At 35.6% G+C, this 23029-nt stretch overlaps 1 protein-coding gene across 5 annotated transcripts in view; it reads right to left on the reverse strand.

Annotated features, from left to right (window-relative positions):
• Window positions 1-15463: 15463 nt before the first annotated feature.
• LOC126974046 (LIM/homeobox protein Lhx1) overlaps window positions 15464-23029 on the reverse strand; it is a 94020-nt gene continuing 86454 nt past the window's right edge. For 4 of the 5 annotated variants that reach the window (XM_050821422.1, XM_050821421.1, XM_050821419.1 and 1 more), the window contains exons 6-7: window positions 17736-17994; window positions 15464-17501 (exon numbers count right to left, since the gene is read on the reverse strand). In XM_050821422.1, the coding sequence (XP_050677379.1) occupies window positions 17347-17501; window positions 17736-17994 (414 nt within the window). In that variant the 3' untranslated portion in view covers window positions 15464-17346. The remainder of the gene's footprint in view (window positions 17502-17735; window positions 17995-23029) is intronic. The other variant, XM_050821420.1, reaches the window with a different exon arrangement.

The raw sequence follows: 23029 nt of genomic DNA on the forward strand, positions 1-23029 counted from the left end.
CACTTAATCTGTTCATTAGGGCCATTGTGCGCGACAATTTATCATTTTTACTAGCCCAAGCCGTACCACAATGATAGCAGCCTTTTCAGACTGCTACAGTCCTTTTCAGCGATGAAATAGAAATACATATTTTATTTACCATAGGGAGTGACAATAACATAACATATTGCAACAACACTTGGAAAACGTCATGAAGCTAAATCAGATCTTAAAGAGGTTATGACACGGGAAGAACTGATTAAAACCTCCTTGCTCATAATTTAATAAATATAATAAAACCCAAAATTTTGAGCGACTTAACTATTGCGCTCGTCACCTTGAGATATTAGATACTTGCTCTTATTAGCCCAGTAATGTTTATATAATATCTTTTTTAATATATGTAAATTACGTGACACGTTGTTTGTCCGCGATGAACTCCTAAACTAATGAACGGATTTGAATGGGGATTACTTCAGAGAGTGCAGTTTAGTCCAACTTGAGAGATAGGATACTATTTATTTCGATTTGGGAACATATTTTACGAAATAATTCTTGATGTTATGAAATATTCTTGACAAATTCATAAAAATCAGTATTTTTTATATTATGTACAGAACAACGTCTGTCGGGTCAGCTAGTATATTATATAATCCTATGGCGCACTTCAATCCGAAACACATAAGTGCTTGCACATTACTTAGACTGTAGTATTGGAAATATTCTCCTCATCTTACGTCCAAACTAAACCTCGTTGTATTAAAAAATCAACCTTCAAGTTGTGTGAAGTATAATCCTTTTCATTGTTATTATGGAGGATCTAAGTAAGGTTATTTCTCTCCCTTGAACAGAAATAGAATTATTAATTAGAATATAAAAGATATCATGATGAAGTGGACATATGTGATGGCACTTTATGCAATCCTTTCAAGTGTAAGATGACATATTTATTTTCTTTTGTAGCTTACTTAAATAGCATGTCATTTTCGGCTATAACTGAGGCAACACTTACCATGTTATTTATGTATTATACTGTGTTTTTTTTAATGAAAATAAGGGAAGAGACTAGCAGTATATTCAGCTGATGGTTATTGATACGCCCTGCCCTTTACAATGCAGTGCCGCTCAGGATTCTTGGAAAACCTCAAAAATTCGCTACAACTACGCTCGTCACCTTGAGACATAAGATGTTAAGTCTCATTTGCCCAGTAATTTCACTAGCTACGACGCCCTTCAGACCGAAACACAGTAATGCTTACACATAACTGCTTCACGGCAGAAATAGTTTGCATTAGTGCATACCTTGTTGGCGAAATCTTTCAAATAAATTATAAAAATCATACTATATATTGATAAGATAAACAGATATCTAACTAGTCCTATACCTGACATATCAACCACGTAAGTACCAAATAAAATTCAATTCTAAAATGACTCTGCTTAATTTACGCAGCGTAATGGTCCGACACATCCAAAAACAAGAATCGGTGGCTGGCCGAACTCATTAATGTTTTTTCATAGAAATATATTAATCACGTCTCACCACGCCCCCTGGCGGCTAAACACCAAATAATATCTGCTATAACATTCCCGAAGGGCGATTAAAAAAACAATAATTAATTTCACTCTATGGCATTTTGAGGGGCGGACGTTTTTTAAGTTTTTCGGACAGGTGAACCCAAGTGTTTTGTGATAAAATATCGCAATTATAAATGTTTATTTTATTTAAAAAAAATGGATAGCTTAATTTTTCATTTTGTAGGTTTGTCTGCAAGTTAGTTAAATCGTCAGGGCCATGTAAAGAAATATATCACAGAATTATAATTTTTTACTCCTTAGTTCTTTAAAAGTGGAAGGCTTCTTTGCATAGGATATCGGCTAGATACGAAGCTGTTTCTGCTGTGAAGCAGTAATCATCAGATTCTTTTAGGCCTCCCCTAAAGACCTTCATGACGATTGGGTTACCTTGTACCATCCGTACGTATCCGGAACTTGGATGCCATTAGAGGAGTTTACTGCCCCATTGGCCATCTGTGCGACGAGCTATGTACACTGCCCACTTCAAGTTTTGCAACCATCTGGGCTGTGTCAGTGACTTTGTTTCTCCTACGGATCTCATCATTTCTGATTCAATCTCACAGAGAATCTCCGAGCATAGCCCTGAGTAACCATGAGCTTCCTCAGTAGGTCCATAGTTAGCCGCAGCAAGTCAAAATACTGAGCTTATAAGACTTAAAATCTTCAACTCCTTCCTCCCAACAATTCCATTCAGATTTACTTTATTTAGTCCAGTTCCCATTTCATCCATCCGTTTCACTTGATCAAACTACTTCTTAAAATATAGATATCATGTTACACTTGCGTTCTTCAATTTACAATATCAATACGCTAATTTTATGCGTTATATAAATATAATTGTATTTCCTCGCGAGTAAAGATGCAATAACACTCATGCAGGCAGCCCTGTCGTAAAATTTGCATGTTTATACAATAAATAGTTGCTACCAACATTTTAAATTAATACCTGTACCTACTAATTGCAACGATACCGCCTTTGAGGAATGTCATGCGGTTTATTTGAATTAAAACTATACAGGGGTTGCAATTCCATCAATATCTGAATGTACGCAATAATAAAGTTAAGTTATGAAAACTTTCTTGAGACATTATTTATTATCTACTATTTATTTAAACCGGCTTTTTCTTTCTCCATTCGGAGGTCCTTCATCAGGTTTAGTGTAGTGAATTCGCGGTCACGTCCCGTCTCACACTACGGATTTGCGCTCGATATGCGCGGCTTCACAGGGCGGGGGACGCGGGGTGCGTCACTGGTAACGAACTAAAGTTAAGAAAAAGTTTTTTATTTATTATAAGCAGTGACGTGACCGGCAATGAAAAAATAATTGTGGTTGGGAATAATGAAGGCAAAAGATCTCGCGGTCGTTCTCCAACAAGATAGACCGACCAAATTAAAGCCTCATCCTCCAAATTCTCTACGGTTGTAAGAGACACGCTGGACAGAAACCGGCGGGGGTAGATCATCCGCACCAGGTGCAAACCTAATGCGGACCACGATCTTCAGACATGAGGGACCGGCCCCAGAGAAAGAGAGAAAGAAGCGGTAATCACTCACAATGATGTTGCATCAATAAAAAGCTCGTTTATCCAATAAGAAGCTGGATCAGTACATTAATGTGGCTGTCTGTTTAACGGAGTATAAGTACATTCAGTTCCATGTGCACAAATCAGCTTATCATGGAGCACTGCTCTCACCTCTGGACGGGCGCTTCTTCCATTTGACTGCACACAACGAAGACCACCGTTGCGAAAGGATTTGGGCCATTATATACCACAAGGAGTGATCAGAGGAGTAGTTCACGTTGATAGCAGCAAACAGATTCCACCACAGGACATTATGTCAAAATTCTAATTCCCATCATGTTGGCAACTGGATCATTCCTTACCTCCCTTCAAATATAACTAAGGGACCTTAACGCACGACAAGCTCAGAGCACACTCCGAACTTAACAGCCGGTAACGCATCTCTGGATCCCTGGTATTGAAGAAGTCCTGCGAGGTTGCCTCACCACTTCTGCTCACGCTCACCTCTTGCCAGCTTATCCCCTTTTATCTAAACTTACTTTATAAAGAGGAAACATATATGTTTTTGTTACATACAATCGTAATGCTTACACACAAAAGCTACTGGACCAATTTCAAAAATTCTTTCACCATTAGAAAGCTACATAATACGATCCCAAAGTGTGACAAAGTTAGTCATAAAAAATCTGTCATCGCGTGCGCTGCGGAAACTATTGATAATAGAACAAAAAAAAATTCTATAGTATTAAAGAACGTATCAATATCTACAAAAAGTCCGCGACACCATATGTCCGTCTACTATGGTAATGCCACTATAACTACTTTTATACATTATCAAAGTTCTTATAAGTGCCGACAATAATCAAACCATATTATTCATACCCCTGTATTAATCCTTATCTGATTAAACGATATTTTATTTAAAGAATGTTTCAACTAATATATAATAATAATAATAAGTGAATTAAAACTTTTATGTTAACAAAAATAAACCTATAGTCCTTTTTATTAGACTTTCCTCTAACACGAAATCTAAGCGAGTATAATATAAGAAAAATATAAAAAAGTGTGACACTTTATTCTCAATTTAAACTTGAGACAAGACTTTCAGAATACTAGTGGAAAGACTAAAACTTATGTCAAAAACTTGTTGCCTGCGTTAGGAATAAACATGGGTTTGATTATCATACTATTTATAATAGCAATTAATAAGGGGTGAAATATAAATAGTAAGAATGAGAAGCAAACTCTAAGGAATTGCCAGTGAGAGGCTCCTTTGCACAGGATGCCGGCTAGATTATGGGTACCTCAACGGCGCCTATTTCTACCGTGAAGCAGTAATGTGTAAGCATTACTGTGTTTCGGTCTGAAGGGCGCCGAAGCTGGTGAAATTACTGGGCAAATGAGATTTAACATCTTATGTCTCAAGGTGACGAGCTCAGTTGTAGTGCCGCTCAGAATTTTTGGGGTTTTTCAAGAATCCTGAGCGGCACTGCATTGTAATGGGCGGGGCGAATCAATTACCATCAGCTGGACGTCCTGCTCGTCTCGTCCCTTATTTTCATAAAAAAAAAGTAAAAAGTGGCTGGAATATTGATAACATTAAAAAAAGTAATGATTTATTTATGTGTATAGTATCTTTTATTTTCAGCCAATAATGCGCGAATAATACCTTTTTTTATTTAAAAGGTGTTGTAGATTGATGCATCTACTGCTATCAATAACTCTTGTTTTTACGTATTAATTTACATTTACTTTATTTTGACTCACTCGTGTAAGGCGCTGACTATTTGACGGTTGAGTATTTTTGTTGCATCACTTTACTGAATAATGATTGAATCCCATGATACTTATTTAATCAAAACAAATCTTATAACTATATTTACAATACTACGACTACATAAAATTAAAACTATCATTACGTGGAAGCGTACCAAGAATACTGGCAGCATTACCGCGTTGGATAGCAAGGCTGATCCGTTGACCGAAATAGCTGCCAGCGCTTGGGTTTCCAGTAGCCTTATTGAGGCGCGAAGATAGTATTTTGAACCGTCTCCGCGCCTCTGGGCCCCACGGGCCAAGTGTCTCGACACCAAACGGCACAAAGATGTATGACTCACTGAGACCAACATATTTGCGACGCTTGCTGTCTTCGGCAGTCGAAGCAGCAGCCCCAGCACCAACTGACGTAACTTGGACATGAGAAGGAGCCAGAGTGTCGACGCAAGTAGCGTCCCACACCAGCGCCTTCCCCGTGCCCAAGCCACCAGCGTCATTCCATCAGGACGCTTGCCATCGCGGCGGGTAATATCATTTGGCTCTAAAACAGCTGGTATATTAAGAGCGGCAAATGCCCTGCGGATGACTTCATTAATGCTGGCGTGACGACTGATACGGCCTGCCGATTTTAGGCAGGATAACCCGTGGCGTCCAAGAGCATCTACCTGAACGCCACATCTACATTGATGTGGTTCATTCAGTTTTATACCTAGCCGGAGTGATACGCATATTGACAATGTCATATTGTCAAGTAGCGTTCCAATCGGCGCAGAAGGCAAGGCTTGTAACCAAAACCCCGACTCATTTTCTGTCACGGCCAAAAGACGAGCACGCTCTGTTATGTCAGTAGATGAGATCAAAAGATCATCAAAGGCTGACTTACAAAGAAGTGCGTCCCATGCTTTTTGACACTTTAAATCGTCTGGAAAATTTTGAATGTTTGCAATATTTAGCCAAGCATTGTTAGCTTCGTTCAAATACACAATCTCTGAGTTACCTGGTACATGATTTACAATTCTAGTAACCAAAGGCTGCGCTAATCACTTATATTGTAATTTAAATGATTTGTCAAACTGAAGCTGTAATTGTTGATTTCAAAGAGTGGCAGTGTGTTTCTCGCCACTTCGTTTCATTAAAGAACTTTTGACATTCATAATTGTCTTGCCTTCTTCGTTGCCTTGACGTACATGAATAAAGTGATTTTGATTTTTTTTGATTATCCTTTTCGTAAATGCGACGAAGAACACATATTATATTGCCCCAAGAGCTAGTGTTTTACATAATTATTTACATACAAATGATTTGAGTTTTCTTTAGTGTTAATTCCGCCAATATAAAGGCATTTATTTTCTCAAAATTTTTCACAAAAATTGATTTCTTTAGAATTCTTTTTGATGTCATTTCTTATACTACTAGATACTACTACCGCTTCGGAAACAAATGGCGCTCTGAGAGAGAAGAAGCGGCGCAAGAAACTCTCCCAGCATTCTTTTTTCTGCGCTCTTTTCAATAAAAATATACAATATTATACAAAAGGCATAAAAGGCATAAAAGGCATTTATTTTCTCAAAATTGATTCCTTTAGAATTCTTTTTGATGTCATTTCTTATACTACTAGATACTACTACCGCTTCGGAAACAAATGGCGCTCTGAGAGAGAAGAAGCGGCGCAAGAAACTCTCCCAGCATTCTTTTTATGCGCTCTTTTCAATAAAAATATACAATATTATACAGTCATTTCTATCGCTATAAAATAATCACAATCTAGTCCCAGGCTGTCCAATCATTTAGATATTCAATGTCTTTAAACAACTCAACACGTGTTTCGCCTCTACACGAGGCATCCTCAGGACGTGCTGTCTCGCCAAAATCTGGCACGAGAGTCTCGTGCCAGATTTTAAATATTGGCGGAATTAACACTAAAGAAAACTCAAATCATTTGTATAATTATGGATTTCCGCAAAGTAACGCCTACTTCAATATTTTTTTTTCATTATTTATTAAATTTTGGTTTAAAAAAAAACACAAAAAATAGCGGCAGGTCGCCTTTAGCAACGAGTTCTGTTTAAATATCTACTTAAAGTGTTGATTCGTACAGACAAGCACTAACTGCAGGTATTTAAAAGTTTTTTTTTTAAGAATAATTTGGTCAATAGTTTCAAGTAGGTACTTCTTTATGACGCCAATTTCGTAAGGAGCATTATTTCTGTGATTTGTACATGAAACACATCGAATATTTAATGGTCAACCTTTAGTTACGATTACACTAAATAAATAATTTAAGTGTATTCACTCGATCACGCACGCAAGCAAAGATCACATGACATTGACCAATGGGGTGCGCGCACGCAAATGTCAACGTAACACGTGCTTAAATTAATTGTAAAGAGCTGCTCGTAATTTTAAATGGTTGTATTGATTTTTATTAAAATTCCCTAAAATATATATCTTGTAATAAAAACAAGAACAATTAAAATAGCTTTTTTCCGTAGTTTAAAGTAAAACCGCAGTTTATTATTTTCTTCTAAATAAAGAAGACAAATGTATGAGTCTCATACTTAAATATTATAATGTTCCCAACATAAGTTTTAGAAAAGTTGTACAACCACGCATCCCAATATTTATATTAAAACTGAAAATTAATAATAGATAATTGGTTACACATTTGACGACTCAAAAATCATGAATTTTAAATTGATCAGGTAATTCAAAAATAATAGAGTAAATTTAATAATAAAGATCTAATATTGCGTTAGGTATATTAAATAGTCAGATGAACTTTTTAAAGTCCGCAAATATGCTACATTTCATCATTACCTTGTGTTGTAACAGCTCTATAAAGTTACAAATGATACAGAGGGGTGATAGGTGTTGTAGTACGTCCCCACAAAATTACAATTGCCCTAATTAATAGACACTTAAGCGAAATTTTTGTTTCCATTAATAATATCTGTTGTTGATGTGTAATACCGTTAATTCGTTTGTTTATTTCGTAAATTTGTTGATGTTGCAATTAAATTAAAAACTGGATAATCATTCTTTAACTAAGATTTTGGTATCACGATCTTAATACTCAACTTATACAATTTACTTATCCTAACCCGTGGTCAGTGGTTATTAATTATAATAATAAAGAAATTTAGCGTCGGTGGCACAATAGGTTGGACAGTTAGCTCTCACCACGTAGTCTCCGGTTCGATCCTCAGATACACGTACCAATATGTTTTCGCATTAATTTGTATGTTTATTCGACATTTTATAAGTTTCAATCTTACATAACGTAATTTATACGTTTACTAGAGAGATCCTCTCTCAACTAGACAACCGCAGAAAACAGGCCAGGCTTATTATTATTTTAGTGTGCGTGATAAGCTACGTCTTACACTCGCGATTTGTATGTCACTTTGTGTTAGTCTGCGTGCATTGCTCAAAATTAAAGGTTAACTGTAAACCTCAATTTTTTTCGACCTCTTCACAGCTGTCACAGTCTATCTAGTAGAAGAAATGATCTAAGATTTCAACTCTCTTGTGATTGATTCCTGATAGTTCCTCCTCTGGTGTTACAAGAGCCTTACTCTTGTAACACCAGAGGAGGAACGCGTGGTCGCGGTCGTGAAATAAAACCAGGTACCCGTACTTATGCTCGATAGTAGTTCTCTTACATCAAAATAATTCTGAATTAATAATTATAGAGGTCAACAAAGTAACGTGCATAACATAATAGTTAATAGTTCCACCTTCGCACGACACGCCTCAAGTTAGGATATCATCCCGACCATCTGGATGTGTGGCGGTCCTCCACAGAGCGGTTTTCAAGGAGCTTTCTTCCACGTACTACAAAGCTGTGGAATGAGCTTCCTTGCTTCCTTGTGCGGTGTTTCCGGGACGATGCGACATGGGTACCTTCAAAAAAAGCGGGTACACCTTCCTTAAAGGCCGGCAACGCTCTTGTGATTCCTCTGGTGTTGCAAGAGAATGTGGGCGGCGGTGATCACTTAACACCAGGTGACCCGTACGCTCCTTTGTCCTCCTATTCCATAAAAAAAAATACATTTGTGAAAAACGTTTCATTATCACATTGGAATTATTTTAATTTAACGTTCCAACCATCCAGAATTATTTCAATCGTCAACACACATTTGCTTCTTCCATTCGACCGCATGCAATGAAGGGCGGCTCGAATCATCGACGATAAAGTCATGTCCAATTGGCTTGATTATTTGCCGTTGCGTAGGGATATGGGTTCTCTCAGCATCTTCTTCCGCATATATCACGGGGAGTGCTAAGAGAAGCTTTTCGGGTTGATACCAGCGAAGAATTCCACCACTAAACATTTTTCAATTTCCATATAGCATTCTACAACTTTCTTGCCTCGCCCAGCCACATTGTGGATTCAATAACCGGCTGCAATTTTCCCGAATCCACAACGATTTGGGAAATAAGAGTATACTCCTACCCCCTTATTCATAATAGTCTGCACACTTAAAGCATTGGTAATTCGCACTGTCTTCTTCTATTGACCTAAGACAAAATGAGAAAAAACACTCCTTAGCGGCTGTTTAAAGTTAGCGGACCATTATGAAGAAGGGGGCTAACGTAAGGGCTGGCAACGCATATCTTGACCTCTGGTGCCTCATACTAGTTTGCCCCTTCTTAAGAGAAACTCAGTAATTTACAATTTTCCCTTTGATAGATTTTGATAGACTTTGATAGATTCGTTTCCAGCGCGAACGAATCAAAACTATCAACTGGATAGGCATTTACCACTAGAATAATGAGCTACTTAATTCAAAGCCAATGTAACAGAATATGCATGTAGAATATAGGTAGGTCTTCGTATTACCACGGTGGCAAAGCAAACAGCAGTCCAATTACAGGGAGCGATGGCTGACATTAATTTGATCGTGTGAAGAGACACGTGTGGTCTCCCTGCTGCAAATTCCAATTTTCCTTTACGATGCCGGCGTGAGGGGAAAGCTTGTGGTCCCGATAACATTGATACTAGAATTAACTATCACCGCTTTATTGGATGCCGCACGAATCTTGTATTTTCTTGTTGGAAGAGAATAGTACTGTTTTACGTTATCGAACGGTATAGATATATCAGAATTATTCTTTTGTTTTGCGTTTGAAAAATTGAAAATATGTTTTGGTTCGAGCTGATATTTTATTTATAAAAGGGGGAATATGGTTAAGATTTTGGAATTATCAACCCTGGAGAAGTAACGATAAAATGACGTGTACAAGACTATCGATGCAGATGTGATTTGCTTATGAAACAGACAGAAAAATACGGATTTTCTCGCTTTTCATTGAATTATGTTTAACACATTGATAAATTGAATTGCGCATAATATGTCATTATTCGTTATGTTTTTAGATGCTTGTATGCTATTCAATGTGATCAGTAATTTATTGCCTATTCTAATAGTCTTTAGAATTAACTTTTCATCAGGAAAATCTACAGTAAAATATACATGATGAAACTTGTATTATTATTTTATTTAAAATACTTACTAAATATTGGGAGACATAAACGTATTTGTATAAGTTCAAGTTAAGAATAAACGCCATATGTATTAAAAAAAAGCTGTTTAGTAAAAAATTATTCCCGATGAGATGTAATGTTTGATTGGTATAGTTATAGGCTGTGAAAGATTTCTGGATATACTTACTGGTTTACTAGATTGTCTCTTCTTCTTAACGCGGCAATCAGTTATTGTATCTCTTATTTAGATTTCTATGTTTCGGATGGACTTTTTAGGATTTTAAAAAGAATTCGACACACACTGTATGTAGAAATCGATTCTTTCAAATATAAGCAATTTCGATGTAGTTTTGTGTTAAAGAACTCAACTACAGCCACTCTAATATTTAACTACTTAGCTCGGCTTACAATTTATGCACGTTATATTTATCTTTTAAAATACTATTTACATACTATTTAGGTATAAAACTGAATGAACCACTCCAATGTTGATGTGGCGTTCAGGTAGATGCTCTTGGACGTCACGGATTATCCTGCCTAAAATCGGCAGGCCATATCAGTCGTCACGCTAGCATTAATTAAGTCATCCGCAGGGAATTTGCCGATATTAAGATATCTGGTATGTTTTAGAGCCAAATGGTATTACCAGTCGCTATGGCAAGCGTCTTGATGGAATAACGCTGGTGGCTCAGTATAGATCAGAATATGTTGGTCTCAGTGAGTCATACATTTTTGTGCCGTTTGGTGTCGAGACACTTTATCCGTGGGGCCCAGAGGCGAGGAGAATGTACAAAGTACTATCTTCGCGCCTCAATAAGGCTCCCTACTGGAAACCCAAGCGCTGGCAGCTATTTCGGTCAACGGATCAGCCAACGCGGAAATGCTGCCAGTAATCTTGGTACGCTTCCCCGTAATGGTAGTTTTATTTTTATATAATCACAGTATTGTAAATGTAGTTATAAGATTATTTTTGATTTAATAAAAAAATATTGTTTACCTTATATTTCCATTGATGAAACTGGTGTGAGTATTAACGAATGAAAAATGAATACTCTTTTTTTTCTGTAGGAGTTTCATAAATCGCTTTGGCTCATCTAAGCAACAGAAGATTCAGCAACAAACTAGATTTGGTATATTTTTCGGTCAGAGCTGGAGCATATTTCGTGTAACGCTTTTTATTCTCTTAAATGCTGCATCCAACGACATTTAGTTATCAACTCTCTATTAGGGTGCATTCTAGTCAAATTAAATAATTTATATGCTTAGGTCAAATATTAATGTACTAATTAATGTCAAACTACACATTTCAATGTTATGTATTCCATTGTAATTATAAATAACATTAGAAAATAATTTATTTATCGATACATGCTACGCCTCAGATCGTTTTGACGTATGCTACAACTAAGGTCCGACCAAAATAACACTACACTATACATACATATAAAATACACCACATATACGTGGGTAACACTGAAAATATTTAGAACTGGTCAGTTTTTTTATAAATTTCAATTTTAGAACTCCTTGGTAACGTAATATGGTATATTGCAATCATTTTTCATTTATTTTTGTGAATTGGCAGCAAATCTAAAACTCTTGTTATACGTGAAAATTAACCTAAAGCGAGAATATTTTCGGTCAATAATTTATTAGGACTTTCGTTGTGGGCTTACTCAACAACAAAGCTATGATAGGCTTCGATTAGCATTTCTTAATGAAACCCCATCTCGTGCCACTATTTACAATTGGTTTAACGAGTTTAAGACGTGGACGTAGCAATCTTAATGATGATCCGCGTGAGGGACGTCCTATAACAGTGACTACTGAAAATAACATCAGTGTTGTGCGACGCACGATAGACAAAGATAAGAGAGTGACCTATCAGCAGATACGGGCAAGCCTAGGTATTGGTATGAGTCAAGTTCAAAAAATATTACACGAACATTTAGGCGTCAGGAAGCTTTGTACCAGATGGATTCTCCACACTTTATCCGACGACTTATATCGCCAATGAAAGCTGGATATATTTTCAGTGTTACCTAGGTATATATTTACGGTCACCACCACAAATTTAGATACATTTATCGACTCAGTTACTTTTAGCATGTACTCACGAGGTCAAGTAGACGCTGTTTTTTATAGATTACTGTAAAGCTTTTGACAGAATTGCCCATCAAATCCTTTTAAAAAAAATAAATGCAGGGGTTCACAGTAATTTATTTATACTAATAGATTTCATCCTACATTGAAAGTCAAATTTAAGCCATTTTGGTGAATGGTTTTACCTTATAGTAGGAATTATCTCACTTTTGGTGTTCCCCAAGGGCCTTTATTAGGGCTGCATTCATTTAATACATTTCGTATATACATATATATGAGGGGGTAATGGGAACGTAATGGGAAGTAGTGAGGGTGGGTGGTTACCCATGAACATCCGCATCGAGTGGTCAAGAGATGCGTTGCCGGCCTTAACCATGTGAGTATGCTCTATTCTTGAAGGTCCCTAAGTCGAATTAGTTCGGGAAAACAGCACCCGGTAATTGATTCCACAAAGTGGCTGTGCGAGGCAAAAAAAATCCTGCAATACGCGTGATTGTAGTATGCCATACGGCGACATGATACGGATGGAATTTTGCATTATGACGTAATGTCCGGTGGTGGAACTCGGCTTTTGGTTTCATCTCGAACAACTCCTTAGAGCATTCCCCGTAATAAGTGCGTAGAAAGTGCAAAGAAAACTCACATCTCTATGCAACGCCAAAGAATCAAGCTGATCCGAGATGACTTGATCGTTGATGATTCGAGCCACTCTTCGTTGCATGCAGTCAAATGTAAGAAGCTGGTACTGGGGATCGCCCGCCCAGAGATGAGACCAGTACTCCATGTGAGGCCGAATAAGCGCCTGAAGTACTGCCTACTGAGTATACCAAATTTTATAGGTGATAGTTTAGCCTTCTCTTCCACGTGACTTTTATATGCGGAAACATGTTAATGGTGTTCAGTCAATATATTTGTTAGGTTAATAGAATTAAAGTTCTCTTTTCCAAATAAAATGCTACAAAAAAAATATTAAATAAATAAAATAAAAGAAAGATAAAAAAAGAAGAAAGAGATAGAAAGTATATTTAAGACAAATAAAACAATAAAATATTTCGAATAGATTTATTCTTACATACAATTCCCTTATTAATTTACTACATAAATACACATACAATATATACTTAATACTGTAACTTATATATAGATACATACAAACATACTATCATATGAATATGATCACGTTTCATTAAATTTATTAATTGTGTAAGGAATTATAATATCTCAAATTGTAAATTGAATATTTTTTAAAAGAATACTATCCTTTTTCTACAAGCTACAAGTCAAAATAGTACTTAATAGAATGTTATTCTATTTGACTATATTTATATCCCGGCAAATTACAAAAAGTTCTGAATATTTAATTCAATTTTTGCATAAACAAGATGTCGGGACATACTATTTTTGTTGCTAGTGTTCACGCGACAGCAGCGAGTCCATAACAGAAATATCATTTTTTTTTACTGGATAATTGGAAATAAAACGTGTCAATCAATTTATTTATTTGATAAATCTTTTATATAGTTAGTTAATACTGAAGGGTTGATGTCAACATGTAGGTTAAAGACGAGTTTATTATAACTTTGAACTGACTTTTTACTGACAGAAGATGGACTTAGGAAGCTGCACTTTGGTAGGGGACCAACATCAGGAAATCGTAAGGCAGATCGAACGAAACTGGACGGCTGATAACATAACACAGTTAGAAGGAGGGTAATTAATGCCTTAAGTTCCTTACCTAATCTGATACTAAATACATTTGAAATGTGACGATTTTTGTGATAGATGTGGATGAAATGGCTATTTTATTAACTTTTAACTTCGATCCTCGTCCGCCACGTACCAATGTGTGTTTAGATTTCAAATTCATAATTATGTAAGTACGTAAATTTGACGCTTTATAAGGTTGGCCTCTCTTGTGATTCCTCTAGTGTTATATGTTAAGTATATATGTAACGTTATTTATTGTCTATGGACAATCCAAAGATACGGAAAGATTTGCCTCAACAGTGTATTTCGTATTATAAATCTCCCAAAACATGAGGGTTTTCAATGATGAAATTTTCAGTTCTGTCTTTTAATACATCTTATTCTATTTAGCAGTAGAATAATTACAAAACCACATTTAATATTTACGTAAAAAACATCGTTGCCCTTGTATGTGTGTGTGTTGGGAGCAGGGCCATTCCATCGGAGATCATTTTTACTCGTCTAAGGTCGTTTTGCTACAACTCGGATCATATTTGAACTGAGTGAAATCACTTAATCACTTAACTCAATATAAAACGGTGTGCGCTTAATACCACATGCACAAAAGTGAAATCTTTATGAAGGCGAAGTTAATAATACTACTGCCAAGTCTCCCTTAGTCAACTCGAGCTTACTCTAATCGAACAAACGTTACATAGTCGAGCGAGAATGTTCGTAAATAATAACTTACGTTACTTAATAAAAGTCGCGTCAGCGTAAAGTCTAGCTTTTTAAGGACAATACCAGGATTACTTTAAGAATAATAATATAATATTGTGATAAAGAAAACTAAACTTAACAAGCTCAAAGCGTTTTAGAAGACCATAAAACAATTATAAAAATAAATTTGTATATTTGGATACAAATTTATTAAAATTATTTGTAGAGCCGAGATTGTCTACTTCATAGTCGACGTCAGGCCTTCCCAACAGGGTGAATAAAACGCCTGGGGTATCCTACGCGTTTTCTTTGCATCATTAGATATTTTTTGAGTTTTTTTTTTATAAATAATAGGGCAAACTAGCGTACCCTCGCCTGATGTGAATTGAAGTGATTGCTGTCACTAGTACTGTCTTATAAGACAAGAAGTACCACAGGAGCTTACCAGGGAATGTGTTATAAGTGCTAAAGCAATCTACCTCCTAAAAATTGTTGCAAAAATTAGTAGTATATATTTTGCTATTAAAAGTTTTTTAATTTTTGGACGATTACGCTTATGACATTTTATGGGTCTTGAACAATTCAGTACACAAAATAAAACCATCGTTTATACATTAGTACATTTAATGTTCCTTTACTTACAAGGGCTGACCAATATCATAATGAAGGTACAGAGATAACTCAATAACTTAAAAAACTTACTAAAGCCACGGCTACATGAAGGCTTAACATCCAACTAATGTGTTAAAAATGGCCCAATTAGTGTTTAAGGGCAAAGGCCATTAATTAACACTAAAGGTGATGGTACACATAATGCGCTTAGAGCCTATTAACGCGTTATTTAACAGCCTCAATATGGCCCCAGAATAACACTTTTCACAACATTGATATTTAATACAAAGAATTATATTTAGACTCTTAATGGTGTTTAAACTTATTTAAATTTATTTTTCAAATTTCACTTCACTGATATGAACATTATGTAAAAGTCACCCTGTTGCTTTAATTTAAATTACAGCTAGAATAGATAAAAGTAAATAATTAATTTACATTTTTACAATTACATTAATAAACCTCTATATTTTTTACAAAACTTTACCTTTGCTAACATTTAAAGAACAAAATTCTTACTGTTAAGTTTTTAAATAAAATATTAATAATCTAAATAATATTTTTTTGTTACAATTTGTGATATACCTAATTCAATTAATTGATTTAAGAATTTTTTTATTCCAATAATTAAACAAAAAAATATTGTATGTAAAAATAAAAGTTAATATAGACTATATTTTGTTATATTTGTACATTAACTATTATTTTTATTATCATTTTAAAAACGTATTTATGTCGCAGTAGGTATTATAATGATCTCAAATAAATCCAATATGTTCTTCTTTCTAATTAATTAATAAATATACAAAACACGATATTATTATTCTATCTTAAAATAGGAACCAAAAATATTTTGTTAACAGCAATCTTACTCATAAAATAATAGTATGGTGTCGCTGGAAATTGCACAAAATAACAACGAAGTTCATTTGTTATTGTAGTAACCATTAATCTGTTTTGACAGTGACAATGCAAATCAAAGTTAATACTTTACCTCACGGACTCGTAAAAAAAGGACTCCGCGCCGTGATATTAGCAAGTGAAGCACCTTTATGCTAGTGTGTGTGCGGTTACGGGGTATGCCAGTTGCACAATTTTTTCTCCCTTAAATAATCATATATCCACAAATACTTTTATATTATTGTTTTTACACTTTTTCACAACCCACGACGGCATTTTTTAAAATATTTTATTGCGACGCAAACTGATCTGTCACAGACGATGGCAAATCTCATAATGGCGGCCGATCGGCTTGTATTAGTGTAAGTGTATACGTGGGGCTATGTATTTACACGTTTACCGTCCTGTTTTGGTGCCTCACTGTTATGTAAGGTGACACGGAGTCCTTATTTTTTTACTCGTCCGAGACTCTACCTATGCAAAATTTTCAAAATAACGATCTAATATCAATTCTTATAAGTCATTCATACTGATCTTAAATATTTTCATAGGTACTATTGTATAAGGAATTCGGGCTAAAATAGTATGTATTAAATTTAAAAAAATGTAAAGTACCCTTCTTGCTTTTACGTAATTGAAACGATAATGATTGTTTTTACAATACGACACCTATCTACACTCCACTTAAAATAAAGCTACATCAAATTTAATACAATTTCTGTACACCTATTCACATAATATTCACAAATATCGCACAATACGGCTAACGTAATATAAATACATAAATGTGTGTATACTTGTACATTTTTTTTAAATCGTCCTAATTCTGAACTGATATTAAGGTCACGCCACACTGTCAGATAAAAACGTGGCGTGAGTTAGTCCTTTTATGCCGCACTGACACTCGGCGTCACTTAGTCCACACTATAGCCAATCGAGCCGCATCAATCGTGGAAGTCACGCGGCTCCGGCTTCAGCTACCACACCAGGCCCTCAGGGTGGAGTGGAGGGGGCCCGTCTCCGAAGGTGAACTCGGGGGAAGAGGGCCGCGGCAGTACAAGGTGCTCCGGAGGGGGAAACTGATCTGGAAACTCGCCTCCTCCCATACCTTCCATTCCACCTGCGAAACGACCTGCTCCAGTTAATTTACGATTCGATCAATTTTCATATTAGAGGTACCCTTAATGGGCTTACCTATGGTTGCTTTTTTTAATCAAAATAGTAATAAGCCTTTATTCCGAAAGAGTTCGTTGGTTCTTCAATTTTATATTTCTAAGTGAAATTTTATTTAGTAACGCATACTTTAATGCCTGAATTAGCCCTGAAAATACATTTTTAAACCTAAGAATAAATGGAGTCTACCAACCTGGCTGATTAAACGGCATAGAAGGTGGTGGGTGGAAGAAAGGTGCATCATGATGGAAGGGTGGGCCATAGCCAAACTCGAACTTCCCATCTGCAGTCGCGAAGTATGGGAACCCCGGTGGCCCTTCCTCGAGTCCGCCAGGTGATAGGTTCATGGGGAACCCCCTCATTTTACGCGATGAACCAAAGAACGGACCTCTGCCCATTGATGTCAGTTGCTTCAAACGTCTTTCCTTCGAACGCTTATTTTGAAACCAGACCTGTGAACAATAGAAAATAATAAATAATATATCTATTCTTTTTACGGTGTGAAGAATAAGGTGTGAGAAAAGGAGGTGACTCTTTAAGAAGATAAAGGCTCCAGTAGGTAATATATTTTTTTGTGTTTTGTTAAATCTGAGCAATTTATGCGGAAGCTCAGAAACGGATACCATAATTACTAGCATTTCATTTTTTCTAATTCATCATTGCCAAAAAAGTTTTTCTCGTGCTAAGATAAATGTGAATTATAAAATTATTTATCTGAACGTTTCTTACTTTTTTACGCAAAAGGTTGTTAAACCACGCACTCTGATAGTGTGTAAGCTATAACACAACAAAATACTAATAACCTACCAATTCACATACTTTTGATCGTGCTCAATGATATACCTTTTTTTTATGGAATAGGAGGACATACGAGCGTACGGGTCAAGTGGTGTTAAGTGATCACCGCCGCCCACATTCTCTTGCAACACCAGAGGAATCACAAGAGCGTTGCCGGCCTTTAAGGAACCTTTTCTGTTCTCCCAACGCACGTATTTTTTAAAATACTTATATATTATACTTTAATATTCAAAAAATCATCTGTGGTTCCTAGAAATATATGAATACCCTCATAACGTTAAATAGAAAAGGCTACACAATTTTATTAGAGTTGCCACAACGTTTCTTTTCAAATCAACTTAAACCACAACACATTTAAAACGTTAACATTGTAAAGTTAATAAGTAGTAAAAGTGAAAACGTATCACTTTGTCGGTCTGTTGCAATTGCATTTTTATATATTGACGAGGCCGCGTGGGACTGTGGTCAAGAAATGTTTGTTTGGTATTCAAGTGGTATTTTATGTTTGTCGTGTCATACCTGAACCGCAAGTAATGGGATATTAATGTTAGTACTGTGAATTGCGTACCTGCTTAAAGTTAATACCCATAAAAATATGCAAATGTAAATATGCTATCATCGACTGTATGGCCAGTATATTGTATCAGAAAACTTTTTCTTTGTATATTTCGCAGAGTCAAGGCTAGTTGGATAGCCAATTTATAACTGAAGATCGAAAGGCTTGGGGAATTTTAATCATGAAGAGTTGAGAAGAAAACATATGGCTTGCTCAAAATATGGTTAAGTTTAATACCTACGTAGAATTGTTAGATTTTTGATTTTTGAGCTTACATTTTTCATTGATCTATTTTCAGCCATCTTTTCAAAGTTGTTCAAGCGTTATTCTACACATCAAGTTAATATACTATTTCGATATTGCTATTTAGTTTTTTTTTTATGAACATGCCTAATGAGTTGTTTATTGAATTTTTAGCGAACATCTTAACATTCCGTGGATTCATCGTGTGGCCGTTCTATCGTGTGCAAGTACTCCAAACAGTGCCTAACAATTGTGTCTTAAGCTTAGGTTTATGGGGCCCTTAACATGTACATCAGCACTCGCTTTAAATGCTAGTGTTTCTCTCCCTGTATCGTCAAATTTGGTAAGGACCTGTTAGTGCTGATTGATATGTTTGTTCTAGGAAAGAACTTACTGCAGCTCTTGAAAGGTCTTTGAGTATTTTTTGGAGAGATTGTATGCCAGTTTGCGTTTTGGAAAGCTGGTATAGATACCTCTTGCACCAGTAGAAGGTTATTAGCGATGCTGGATTGATGGATACAACAGCGGTGCTTTTTTCTACCGTCAAGAAGTACTGTTTGCTTTTCAGTTAAAGGGAGCTAAAGCTAGTGAAATTACTGGGCTGATGAGACTTATATAATATACTTATAGTATATCTCAAGGTGACGAGTGCGATTGCGAAGCAGCTTAGAATTTTGGGTTATGGGCAGAGTATTATATCATAAAAGAGATGATCAGATGAAATACTTAATCGTCTCATCAATTTTTATCATAAAACCCCTACTTCAACGGTATATTATAAGTTAAGCACGTAGCCGTTTCATGTTAAATCAATTATTAGGTTAAAGTATCTGTTTGCTTTTAATGGATAAAAAGAAGCAAACCAGTACTAAATATCGCTTGTAAATTACATAATATAATATTTTTCTACGTTACAATAATCCCAAAGCTTCGTAAATTGGGCGTGAAAATTACAGATTACAATTCAAATCTGGTAATGACTATCGTGCAATTGCTTTCGTAAAGTACTTACAAGCTTTGAGACAGCTTTTAAGTCGTGCTCCGCCTAAATTTTTAATTGTGCTTACCAAGCCAATCCAACTCCAGCACCTTAATATGAATAAAAAACACCATTCGTGTGTTTAATGTATTTCTTGTTAAAAAATGTGTATGGAAAATTATAAAATCATGTTGCGGCGATCGTTGTGCGTTCACGGCGCGTTAGATACGTCGCGTGCGCGCGCGCAACTAATCTGTAACGAGTACTGTCTCGTGTGTAAGAGCCATTATGCTTCGATTCGGCTGTTACTCTCATATGAAGCATGCTATGAAGGCTTGACAATGACATTCAAGTCATTAGCCATGTCTTGTAGGTCATGGTGTTGAAACAATTTCGACTTGCCTTGTAATCAATACATTCATATTGCTAGGTAAAGTGAATATGGTCCAATGGAAATAACTGCTATTTTCAGCAAAGACCTTGCCTCTTAAAAACTTATTTTTAATAGTAAATTAAATTATGAATTATTGTGTTTCGATTCGAATGGCGTTGTAGCTATTGAAATTACTGGGCAAATAACACTTAACATCTCATGTAATGTTAGTGTAAAATTGAAATTTTAATAAAAAAATAAATAAAAAATGTCTCGACGTGACGAGCGCTGTTTTTCAAGAATCCTGAGCGGCACTGCATTGTAATAGGCAGGGAGTATCAAATACCATCAACTGAACGTCCTGCTCGTCTCGTCCCTTAATTTCAAAAAGAAAGAGCTAGGTAACAATTGAACTGTGTGTTTTTTAGGAATTAGTAGAAAAAGTGGGATAATGGAAAATACAAAACAATTTGAAAGATAACTGTAATAAAAAAAATTGGGGGATAATAAATAGATTCTCAGATCTACCAAATATTCATGTAAAGTTTCATAAAAAGATCAAGCCGTTTCGGAAGAATATGGCAACTAACATTGTAACACGAGAATTTATAATATTACATAGATTTTATACCAATACTTGTATATATATTAACAACGCACACTGCGAATTATCAGGGAGAAGTAGATAGAGCGAAGTATATGAACTTCAAATATTTCAAGTACCCTCGTTATAGTCGTTTTAGATTAAAAACATTACGTTGTTAGCGACAAGCAACAAGTGAACAAGTGAACCAAAATTGTTTATTTCACACACGATTAAATACAATTTGTTTTACAATTCCGATTTAGTTCTTGTTTGTTTGCATTGGCGACGGAATGGTTTTTGTCCGCACTTCTAAGAATCGACGTGAAGATTGCTGTGAGAAAAACTTGCATGGTAAATACCTATGAAATAACAATTTAGATACAGCAACTACGGGTAATGAATAACTATCTTCGTTCTAATATTGACACTCTTTTACAAAAATTATATTGCCCCAAACTAGGCATAGCCTGTAACTATGGGTTGTAAGACAACTATATTTTTTAAACGATAAATTTACTTAAACATACATAAATACATAGAAGTATCCATGACTCATGAAACATCCATATTCATCTTGTAAATGTTTGCACTTACCGGGATTCGTAACCGGGACCTCTACTGTAGTAGGAGGGGTCCCAAATCACTCGGCTATTATAGGTGATTAGTTGATGTCAGTCGAATACTGTTAAATATTCCTCCAAATAAAATTATGGAGATATTGTTCTACTACGCCGAGAAGAGAATAACTCTTCATGGCGTTTGTCTACAAGCGTGCACTACTGAGAATTTTTCGTTTCCAGTATACTAAGCGAGCCAGGCCTTTTCGAGGAATCAATTACTGGCTACGGTTTTCCTGAACCGTTACGACTTAGGAATCTTCAAGAAAAGAGCATACTCCCACCTAAAAGGCCGGCAACGCATCTCTTGACACCAGTTGTTGTGGATGTCCATGGGCGGTAGCCTCACCTCTCCCCCTTTAGTCTCTTGCCCGTTTGCCCACTCTTATACATAAAAAAAACCATCAGATAATCGTATTGCTAGTCTCATTAACTATTCCAATTGTGACAACGGAACTGCTGAATTTAATTTCGAAAGTAAAGCAACCTCCAATATAGAATAATAGCTTCATTGATTTATATTAGAAATCAATGAAACAAAGACGCTCTATGCTGGAGATTGTAGAGCAAATGAAGCGAAGATCGCGTTGAAGTCCTAATACGCCTACACGTTAAGAAAATGTATTAACTGCCTGTCTGTAATAAATCAACGATGCTAGAATATAGAATTTTAATGATGAAACATTTAAAATCACTTTCGATAAACACTATATTAATATTATGGAAACTATACCTGCAAGTAACGTAGTAGAAACACCATCAACGAACTAATCTTAGTTTAACCCCCTTATTCATAATGGTCCGCTAACTTTAAACAGCCGCTTAGGAGTGTTTTTTCTCATTCTGCCTTAGGTCAATAAAAGAAGACAGAGTGAGAATTAGCAATGCTTTAAGTTAGCAGACTATTATGAATAAGGGGGTTATTAATTTCGTTTTTACAGTTCTCCTAACTATATTAGCTGACCCGACAGACGCTGTTAAGTCAATAGAAAATTATAAGTATTATTATCGTGTTTGTACAAGCAGCTATTTCAATACCGCTTTATAATTGTCATTTTTTTGATATTAAAATAGTTATAGTATGTTCCCAACCTCCAGGTTCGAGCTGTGCAAAGAATATAATAAAAGATGCGTTGTTTTATTCATAATTCCAAGGCCCTTTAACAATCTTTTTTCGTAGCTCTATGAATGATGTAGTACCTTTCGAATTTCGATACTTTTATGGTATAAGATTCAATGGACTCTTAATAAAGGCTTCAATATATTCAAAAGCTTAATATATAAAATTGCATAAAGTTATGTCTATTAAAACCCAAGCAAAGCATATCTATGATA

This window comes from Leptidea sinapis, chromosome 31 (genome assembly GCF_905404315.1).
Source record: "Leptidea sinapis chromosome 31, ilLepSina1.1, whole genome shotgun sequence".
Lineage (NCBI taxonomy): Eukaryota > Metazoa > Arthropoda > Insecta > Lepidoptera > Pieridae > Leptidea > Leptidea sinapis.